Here is an 11,319-nt window from a genome sequence, read left to right as displayed (position 1 = left end):
ATATATGATCAGACTAGAACTACGTTTACTTGAATCTTCAGTTGTATCATTCTTTGTGTCAATGTCTGAAGCAAATTACCTCCTACTCAAAGATTTTGAGTGATGAATCTTAGCAGTGCAAGTTCCCTGAGATTTCTGCAATAATTAAAATGTTTTGATAATAGTCCCAGATCCTGAAGACAGTTAAATGAGAATGGTCCTTTGCGAAGTTGAGCTTTCAAGTTTTCAAGGGGTGGCAGAGAAATGTGTTCTTGCTTTTTCTTTTTTCCTTTTTTTTCCCCTCTGTTCATTCTGAAACTATGACTTGATGAATGTCATTAGGCTGTAATCCATTTATTCCATGTGATGGTGGGAACAAAGAACTAGATATTTCGTTTGGACTGAGTGAACCAGAGTCACTCTGAACTGAGCCCCCACTGCCATCAAACTGAGATATTTTCTTCTTGATCATTTTTCGTTCTTTTGCTCGGCGATTCTGGAACCAGATTTTCACCTGTGGTGTTATAAATGATGCCTGATGAATTCAAAGTAGTGGTCAACTTTTTACAGTAATAATAGCAATGAAAATATAGATATGTTAAAAAAAATTATAAAAAACCAAAACAAACAAAAAAAACCCAGACACCCCCCTCCCCAAAACTCCATAAACCTCAAACAAAACAAACAAACAAAAACCCCCAAAACCAAACCACAAAACAAAACACTGGACTTGTGCAGCGAACAATTTTTTTAGTTACTCTATATTCATTTTCTGCATCATAATCAGTAAAAAATTACTTTCTTTTCTTAGACCTGGTGTAAAGGGAATTTGCTGTGTTACATTTAGGAATGTAGGAATCAACTTACTCATTTAGACTCAGAGTCCACCTAATTCATCATCTAAGCGTTGACAGTGGGATGTGTCGTACTTTAGGAAGATGTAGTTATGGAATAATTTTGAAGATTTCTTTATCTGTGTTACAGATTAATTCAAACCCAGGTAGTGAAAGTTCTTTTTCTTCATTTATATTGTGAGTGATTTTTGTGTGTATACATATTCTTATGCATTTTAAAAGTTTTGAATTTTTTTGTTTCTGGACTATGTATATGTATTTTACAGATACATATTTACTATGTTGTGTATAGATAGGTACATCAGCATTACTTAATAACAGTGAATTTCCCAGGCTAATTGTGCATATGTAGACTCCCATCTGTTTGAAATCTTCTTTTAGTTTAATTATCTATATTTTCTTTCCTGATGTGGAAGTGTGAATGAGTAGAAAACACTGTTTTCCTTATCATTCATTTTTTTTGTGTTCTTACTTTACAGGTTTTGTTGCATCCTTTAAGGTGTGTTGAATACAGTATGATATAGAAAGTTATACCATTGCTTTGTATTAAAAATCTCATTATTATTTTCTACTTATTTTTTATTACCTTACTGGTAATGACAGTAAGAAGCATTTATCTTTGTCTGTCATTGGTCCTGTAGAAATGCAGATAAATTATGTATTTTGTCTCCATTATACTTGAAGAATATCTACCAGTCAAAAATTGGATGGCTTTAAGAGCAACAGCTATGTAACAGGAAACCACTGATTTTATGTGGTATCACTGGTTATTCCAGGCATGTCTGTGTTCTAAATCAGCCAGCTTGCATAACATTAAGGTGGAGGTTTTGAATCTTTCATAATTTTCATAAGTTCTCTGAAAATTTTCCAATGCAGCTATATCCTACTGTATAACAAACTTTAGTCCATCAATGATAGACTTGTTTTTCGTAGTTACTTTCTGGGGCCACTTACAGTCTGCACAGTGTAATCTATGTACTGTTTGGGTCTGGGATTGAACATCACTGCACTACAGTATGTTTATAAAAATCCAGTGCTTGATCCTAAAATACCATTGCTTATCTATGCATCCTTACGCTTCCAGCCTCAATTGGTCCCTCTCTATTCCATGTTCTTGCACAGAATGAATGCAGAAGCAGAGGAGGCCACTGAAAGAGGAGAATATTTTAGAGAACTGAATGGCTATATTCAGAAAGAACAAAAGTTTGTAAAATTCTAAAAGGAAAGATCTCTTGTTTAAATTTACCTGGGGGCAATAAATCTGGGTGCTAAGGTATGAGATGCCTTATTCAGTATCGCCAAATCTTCCCTTATCCTCCAACTGTAGCAGAACCATTGCAATTCTGTTGTATAAGGAGGGTTGCATTCAACAGTTACTGTATTTGCAGACTGCAGAGCTGTGCTTCATAAGTGAGCTCTCCAACTCGGTGATTTTAGGAAATTCGTTATCCTGAATTCCTCTAGTCTTTGTATGAACCCAGCTAAGAAACCTGGGCCCCTGCTCAGGAGACTACCTTTATTTAGGACAGAGCTTAAATATGTACTTGATATGAACAAATGCAGAGCTGCTTTTCAAAGAAGAAATGGATCTAAGTATGCACTTGAAAATTTCCTGAACGGAGACTGTTGGATACATATATGTGTATAACAGGCATAAAACTTTGGCACCAAATTTTATCGCTTAAAGCATCTTGTATATAGTGGGTGTGACCTACTACTATAGGTGAAGTACCTGTGAACATAATAGCAAAAAGAAATCCTGACTTGAAAATCAAAGGCTGTAAAAACTCCTTAAAATGTGCTGAAATCTAACTGATTGAGGAAGAGTGGAGAGGCCTGTGGAAACAGTGGCAATAAATTTGTAACAAAAAATACATAGATATCTCATTTGATTGCTCTTTGAATGCTGAGTTTTCATTTTCCTAGCTTACAGCTGAAATATATCCAATGCTTTGGATTTTTTTCTGGCCACCATTCTATGTGATTGCAAGAAGAAATAAAATGGTGAATGTCATAACTATTGAGAACATAGCTAAAATAATGTTAAGCTGAACTGTTCAAATTCTAGCTGTCTAGCAAGCAGTTAGGCACGTAAGAATAAATACTACTTCTAGTATAAATTAATTCCTTATGTTAGTTACCCATAATTTGAGGTTTCTGTGAAATTAGCCTATTTATTAATTTGTATTTACGTAATGTATTCTCTGTGTGTCAAATATATTCAGAAACTATATCATGGTTGCCTGTGCACTACTTTTGGATAAAGAACGTGAATGCTGCTCATGTCCTCTGGCAGTAACGGTGTCTTGTGAATGGGTGCGTACGAATGATGGATAGTCTCTGTGTACCTGTCTTTCAGATAGTCCCAGGTTTGCTGCAAGTTCTGACTTTCTCCTTATTGTAATATATCTGTTGCAGTGAAATTCCTTCTCTAATTCTAGTCTCTGATGATCTGTGTAAACAACTCGGTACTTTTCTTTTGTTCTTGTTTTACCTGTTCAAGAAAGAAATATTATTAATATGTTGAATTTGATTTTCTATAGCATCTTTCTTTCAAACATCTCAAACAGTTTACAGACATTAATTAAACTACGGAGTACTTGCATGGGATTGTTTTCTGTGTTACAGAGAAGGAATATGAGGTGCCGGGTGAATAAGTGAGTGAGTGTTGGTTATCATAACTGTCTTTGCCTCTTTATCTCCCTCTCTCTGTAAACATGCGTTTAAATGTAAAGCTCTTAAGTGAAAAACACCCTGAAGCATCTTAAATAATTCATAGCAGTACATAATTGGTGCTGGCTGTATTTGATCTCAAAGGGGTTTCATTTCAGTGCTCATTGAAGTGACTTCCACATCTATGCAGGCATAAATACACAGGATTTCAAGACTGAAGTTCAGTCACAATTTATTTAGTTGCACCATGTCCTAATTCTTTATTTGAGTTTTTGAGTATCAGCTCTCTAACACAAATAAATGTCATACTAGAAATGCTTTTGCTTTCTTGTGTGGCCATAGGACATGCTTATAAGTCTAATAGTATCTTGAATTTATTTTTTCAAAAAAGTCCAGTCTTGCAAGATGCTGAGTGCCTGTAGAGGTATTACTGGGGGTACTCTCTGTGCTGAGCTTCCCTTTTGAGTTGAAGGCACTTGGGAATTTGTAAGACGAGGCAATAAAATACTTGTGAAAGGATTTCAGTATCATCCTCTCTCTAATGTATAAAAGAAATATTCTTAGATATATTGGATTAATACTGTTAAGAGAAGCATTACTTGATGCGTAGAAGATACCTCTCATTTCATAGACATTTTTAAACAATTCTTCATGTAATAATAATACAGAGAGATCACTTTTCAACTTATTTGTTCTCCTTTGCACTTTCAACAGCCAACTAGATAGTTTTTCTTTCTCTTCTGATCTTCTCAGGTTTTTTTTGATGTGAGTTTTCTGGGACAAACTGTAGGACAAAGACTCCTTTAAAGTGGTTCCCTAAAATCCACTGAGGTGTTAAGATGAAGCACACGCCACACAAAGGAGCGACAAGGAGATCTTATCAAGAACCCCTTTCACATTCAGAAACACAAACCAATTGGTTTGGAATTTACAAGCCCTAAACAAATGTCAGACTCTTTCATCTTAGCAGAGAAAAAAAGGACAGCAGTAGATGAAGGAATATTTTTTTCCTCAGTTCTCTTTAATTTTGGACCAACACTGAGAATAGACTGCAATATTTTTATCTGAAGGCTAGAGGTAGACATAGCTTAAGACATTTTGAAGTACGCATAATTAGGGATGTTTTCCCAAATCCTATGCCACTTTGACTTCTAGTGTACAAGGTTTTCCTGCCTAAATTTGCAGGACTAAAACAATCATCAAACTAAGTTTACTTTTTTGCAATGTACAAATTGTTGGCTTTGAAATGTTTGCTCTAAGTGATAGTTAAAATGTTAACAATAGTATAGATATTCAGGTTCCTTGTAAACTGAAGGCTTAGAAGGTAATCTTTGAAAACAAGTTAAAATTCAACAGGGTTATTCCGGCTTCACTATAATCAGCAAATATAACCATGATTTGAGGGGGTGGAGAAAAGGAGTAGGTTTCCCCATTCCCCTTGGTCATAAAATTCGCAGAGCATTTCTTCTGAAGACAATAAAGCTAGGAGAAGGCCTCTTTATTTGCTGTGAAAATCATCACCCTTTCCGGCAATATAACTCCTGAAGAAAAGAGGGAGAAGGAAGAGACAAGACTGCATATCAAAGCAAAGTGAAGTGTTAAAAGGGTCTGTTGCCTCAATATGACAGATAGGCCTCAAAACCTCAGACAATGTAGGCCAGTGGAAAATAGATGTCACAACTAGTTTACAAAGCAAAATAAATTAGCATTAGAGCAGAGGCCTGGCCTTTTTTCCTACTTTTCTATTTTGCTTTCTGGCTGTGTTTCTGCTGTGATGTAATCTGAATTACTTGTACAGCACTGCTTGTTTAAACAAAGACATAAAATGTGTTGACTATAGTTAAAAAAAAAAAAAGCTGAGGCTGATCTTGCAAAATATAAAAATAATGTTGTCCTTTTGTTTAGTCCACTTAAAGTCCATTCTCCTTCTGAGAAGGATCACTCCCACATGAAGTTTCATGTAAAGTTTTAAAAGATATAAAATCTTTTTTCTAGGCCCTTGTTTAGATACCTTCTTTTCAGTAAGCTTCATGCTTTGAAGGCTCACTTGCTCTCATAAAACACACATTTTACACTGTTGATTACACAGCTTTTAGAAATGAATGGCTCTGAAGTTCTGCTTTTACATAACTGAAGCTGATAGGGCATTTTGTCATTGATTTTTAGTAAAAAAGGGATCAGACTGTAAGGAATTCTGTAGATGTTCTTTTTCTCATTTTGATAGCCTGTCTGGGAAGATACCTTTAGCAAGCCCACTTTTGATGGTTGTTTTTTTAAAATTACTTATTGCCTCATATGTTTGCAATGTCTGTGTATTTGAAATAAAAAAAGGTTTGGTTCTGAATATACAGTTACAGTCTTCTAGTAAGAGGATGTATAATTTCAAATCAAATTTTATCTGTTGAAAGGACATAGTATTTCTGTATTCATGATGTTGTTTCATCCTGAGAGTTGACTTGGTCAGGTAAATTTTCATTTCACTTTTCCTGTAATTTAATTTCTTGTATAAAATGCTAAATACAAATATTGATTCAGAATGTAGTATATTTAACAGAGTCTAAATTGAGGGGGAAAAATTCCCATTAACATCCCATCCCCCAAAATAATTCCCATTGGCTTTAGGACAGTATTTCAGTAAGCTCGCTCATTTAATTAGCTGTGTTTTGATTTCTGTTATTCCATGCTGCTCGCATACATCGATGTGAGTACACACCACTAGTGAAGCTAAGGACATACACATATTTATGTATATAAATATATTTGTAAAGTTTAAGGCTGTAATTCTGAAATTTTAGAGCAATGAACTGTATTAAGCAGTGATAATATTGAAGGGGAGGAGCCAGTAGCCAGTTTGATAGGATGAGTAATAAATATTATGGCAATAAGGAAAAACAGAGACCAAGTCTGTTTCAAAGAGTGGTTATAGTGGCATCAAGTAAGTTTTCTTACATTATCTTCTAGAAAAAGCATTGATAAGTTAATAAGTAGCTGTTACGTGCATCACCTTAGCCTTGTCGTTATTTGTTTGAATTTCCTTTCATTTTTCACAACTTTTTATGTATCGGTATTATAACTTTCTAGTTTTTACAGTGAACATTATTTTAAAACACCAATGAAAAGCTAAATCTACTTGATACTTTTCTTGTTTTGCAAAATACCACATTCATGCTTTATTCTCCCAAACCCTTTTTTTAAGCTGGGTTGATGTCTTGAGCCCAATTCTGTGAAGTCCTGAGCTGGTTTTAACACTTCAAAGGACTGGGCTGTAGGAATGTACAGCCTCGGGACATGTATCTATTGACAGGCCCTGTTTCACCTGTCTAGTATTGTTCATAAAGTATTTTGGCATGTGTGTAAATTCTGTGTAAGTGCTTTTCAGACTAGAGATGAATTTAAGCACATAACTGCTTTTCTGAATTGCATATATGTTTTATGAAGTTGAGCAAGCGTGTGGGAAACTTTTCAGGGTCTTCCATGTCTGTGCAATAAGTGTAAAACTAAGATTTAGATTTTTAAGTCTGTTTTACTCTTTAAGAATGCGAACACATTTAAAATTCAGTGGCAACATGACAGGGACAGGGTTGCCTCATTGACATTCAGTAGTCCCGATTGAATTTGGTTTACATTCAAGTCTTGCATCACTTCTACACCTGGAAATCTCCAATGATGTTAATGAAGTTACTACTGATTTACATGAGTATACATAAGGGGGAAAAAACAGACTATAAATCTGCCTGGCTTTGAAGACCTTTGTAGAGGCTCCAAGTGGAAGGATTGCATTGGGATATCTTAATGTTCACTAAGTATTTTATATTTAGTATTAGTGGGAAAATGGTGTGTATCTGCTTTACAACTAAGAAACAATTACCAGACTAATTTTGCTCTTTAGTAATAACCATTTGAAGTACGACTGTGTCTCAAGCAGCAGTGCTGATTTTCTGTGTCTTCTAAGATTGCTCCAATTGTAATTGCTCTTCTTTCTTTAGAGCATTTTCTTTGATGCTCTCTAACACACACTTACTACTTCTAACCTTAACAATAGATTTAGCAAACCTTGCTACACCCAATTTACACCTTGGGAATATACACCGAAAGGTTCATCTGGCATGCAGCTTGTGATAAAAACAGGCACATCAACAAATGACGCTTGCAAGAAAGTGATTTTTAATTGTGTAATTGTGGCAAGCTGCAAAATTCTGGTATGTGAGAAAAATATGTAAAACTGATTTGAAACTAAATGAAAAGGAAGCTTAACTGATGAGATATGTGGCCTGCAAACAAAATGGTCTACGCTGATCATTTGAGTCGGATTACTTCTCTAGGAATATTTCGTCTCACCTAATAAATCTAGGTAGAAAAATAAAAGACAGGAACAACAGCAGAAAATTGCATAATCACTACAGTTGGATCAGAGCACAAAGTATTGAAAAGTCTGTAAAGATTTAAAAAGATCAACCTGATTTTATATCGATATTTACCTTGCAGCACAAAATAATTATGTAGTATTTTTGCCTGTAACTGTTAAATGTTGCTGCGTTCATGGTTCCATAACATTCCCAAGAGCATCATGTTTTTCATCCAAAATGCTTTACAGAATGTTAGAACAAAGATTCCTGGACTTGAGTGAGATGCAGCCATATCTAAACACAACAGCCATTCCACTATAGTAACCGTATAAAGCCTTTATGGGACAAAACTGAAACTAGTGCAAATTTAGTTAAAACTGCATTAAATAGCAGTAGGTTAAATGTCATAAATAACCCACCAACCTATGTGCTTCAAGTAAAGTTAATTATTCATAAGATCAGTGATAGCAGAAGATGCTTTCTCAGGTTGAAAGTTGAATATACGCTTACCAGTAGTGTTAGCTTGCACCGTTTTCCTCATCCATTCGTAAGAGCTGTGCCTTTGGCTGTTGGGAGAGATTTGCTGTGTATTAATTGTATCTACAGGAGGTAACCCCCCAGATCCAGCAGGATGGAGGGAGCTGTAATCAGCAGAACTGTAGGAGACCTGCCCAGGAGATGAGCCATTGATCTGTGCAGCAGCAACCGTGCTGGAAGGTCCTGGGCCATAAGCGTTCCAGTCCTCCCTCTGTGGGCCATAGTGAGATCCCCAGGTTCCCGCAGGCTGTCCATGGGTGTCCAGAGTTGGCACATGATGATATCCCATGTAATCTGAATAGGGTGGAGTAGACACAAAGTTTTGCACTGGCAGGTTGTTGTTACCCCTTGCAGATCCTGGATACATGCTGTTCTCTTTATCCAAGAGAGAGCTCACGTACATGATTGTCACAGATTGTAAATATGTTGTCATAACATCTTGTTCTTCTGTATTTTCTTTCACTGCTTAAAAATAATTGTGTTTGGTTTTCTCTAATAATGCCACTCTGCTTGGAATCTTCTACTTCATCCTCTTTTATTATCAACTGTGTTACCAGGTGCTGGTGGTAATGGTTTACCAAGATCTTGTCTGACGTCAGCCTAACTGCCTGCCTCATAATTACATTTACATTCAAATGAAGGGCTGACCAACCCCACCTTTCTGCTAGTTCTGGTGCTTTCTCTTTTAGAGAACTTTTATCTATCCTATTACCCTTCCCTGATATCCAACAGCAATTCCAGTACTGTAAGATGATGCAATGGTTGCTTGTATTTGTAACTTAGTAAGTAGACCTTATTTTAAGAAAAGACAGTGGTAACTGTAATAGCAACGTTTGGTGTTCAAATGATTCTTGTCTGAAACCTTTATTTTGTGATGTGTTATCAATCAACAAATAAATCTGTTACTCTCTTGATTTCTCAGATACTGAAAAAAAATTCATTTTTACTTCTCAAATTAAGGGACATGGTCAATTTGTATAATTGCAAGTCAGTAACTTCAGAATACACAGCATCTTGTAAACAGCATGTCGTGAATATAACAGTCTCAAAAATTTTCCCCTCATTATTGATGTTTCTAAGTGGTTTTCCAGCATGGGAGAAATTAAGGTTCTAACTGTAATGCACATGTTCACACTCTCCCCATACAGAGTCATGTAAAGAGATCCCTTCATCTGTTGGCCATTGCAAACTGATAAATTTTAAAAAGCAGACAATAAATCTTCCTAACAAAGACAGTGCCAGAAGTACAAAGAAAATGACTCTCAAAAGTAGTGAAAAAAGTCTTTGATTGGGCCCAGTAATATTGTTGGCTTCTGTTTCAAACTGAAGACAACCTTTATCTGCCTGAAATGCTTGTTCCTTCCTCTGAAACTGCTGTGTAGTAGTCTGTTTTCAGCAGTGGCAGCTTAGGTAAGTGAAATCAGCAAGGAGAAACGTGGGTTATCAAGCTAGTGGATCAGAACTGCCTTGATGCTTTTCTGTAAAGTGCCTGACACATGGGTACCCCATATGTCAATGTAAGCGTTCCCACTGAGAAAAATTATTCTGAAGGTGGTTTTATATTACTAAGAGCTTGATATTAACATGGGACAACTAAACCATACCTTATGACTTGAGAACTGCCTCTCTGTGGTTGTTTAGCTACAACTTGTAGAGTGAATTTGATACATTTTTATCTTGGATGGATTTCTTTGCAATGAGCTATTTGTCAAAGGGTATGCTTGCAAAAGAGGTGCAAATTACAATGAGTTGTTTCCCTTTACAAAGGTGTGGTTTTTCATTCAGTATCCTTTGTATTTTGACACTACTCATATTCACACATCCCTTCTAATTCCAGCACTAAAGGATTCTAAGTGTGTATTTAAAGACAGGAAAGATATTCGTTTTCTGTGGAGTGGTTGTGGTTTTGGTTTGGGTTTTTTTGAGAAACGAATTTTTACTGAGAAGTGTAGCAAAGTGAATTATAAAGGTTTTGCTATATTTACAGATTTCTTTATTAATCCTTGGGATCCTAACAATGTTGAGGAAAGTTGCACCATGGGATAGGACATGGAAAAAGTAAGGCCTTCTGTAATTAGTGTACCCTTATAAAAATAGACATTAAAAAAAATTCAGAAGACACTCTTGTTCCCTTCATCTGGAAAGAAAAGGAATTGTAATACAATTTTTGGGAGCCCACAGACTTTTTAGTACTGATGTGCACTAAAAAGAACAAAGAACTCCCCTGAGTATCATCCAAATTAAACAAGACATGTTTCCTATACTGGAAGTATCCTTGGAATCTTTGACCTATTTGTAAGCATTATGCCAGCAGTTAAATTGCAATGTATTACTGAAAGTAACACAGAGCTGTCGGTCATAGGCAGATCCATAGGAGGGTGAAGTTTTGTCTCCATTGACTGTATTTGAAATCCATTGACATAGTACAAATGAACATTGGTTGCTCGTAGATTTCAGATCAGACACATTGTTCAACTTCTAAGCACACCATTTTCACATCTCTGTGAATGACATTTGATTTCATAGAATGCATTAGATGATGGTAACATTTTTAATCCTTGGTCTTCCTTTTTCTTTATGGGATGCCTCTGCACATACCCCCCACAATTTCAGTATCACGTAATCCTATTTTTTGTATCTTGGAGCTTTATCCTTTGTTCTTCTTTTATCTTTTGTTTATGCTCCTCCTTTCCCTTTCTTGTTTTGCCTGTTCCATTATCTGAATTTTCTTTAGATCTATTTCGATTCTTTCCAGAACGTAATTAGATCAAGATACGCTGATGGCAAATTGCTACACTGATTTGATATCAGCTAACAATAGTAAGCTTTGAATAAGGCATTTTGTTTAAAAAGATTTACATAGCAGGATAAGATTGCTGGGTAGGACTGCAGATTTTTAACACTGAAGTGAGAATAAGATAACTAAAATG

At 35.7% G+C, this 11,319-nt stretch overlaps 1 protein-coding gene across 1 annotated transcript; it reads right to left on the bottom strand.

Moving 5' to 3' along the window:
• Window positions 1–219: 219 nt before the first annotated feature.
• Window positions 220–8,792, bottom strand: LOC142043136 (homeobox protein CDX-4-like). The gene is made up of 3 exons (XM_075053936.1): window positions 8,363–8,792; window positions 3,182–3,327; window positions 220–493 (listed from the first exon to the last, which is right to left on the bottom strand). The coding sequence occupies exons 1-3, from the start codon at window positions 8,790–8,792 to the stop codon at window positions 287–289; spliced, it is 783 nt and encodes a 260-aa protein (XP_074910037.1). The 3' UTR covers window positions 220–286.
• Window positions 8,793–11,319: the final 2,527 nt, after the last annotated feature.

The sequence above is a fragment of the Buteo buteo genome, chromosome 22 (genome assembly GCF_964188355.1).
Source record: "Buteo buteo chromosome 22, bButBut1.hap1.1, whole genome shotgun sequence".
In the NCBI taxonomy this organism is placed as follows: Eukaryota; Metazoa; Chordata; class Aves; order Accipitriformes; family Accipitridae; genus Buteo; species Buteo buteo.
The sequence above is the reverse complement of the archived record's forward strand: the minus strand, read 5'-3'. Positions and strand labels throughout refer to the sequence as shown.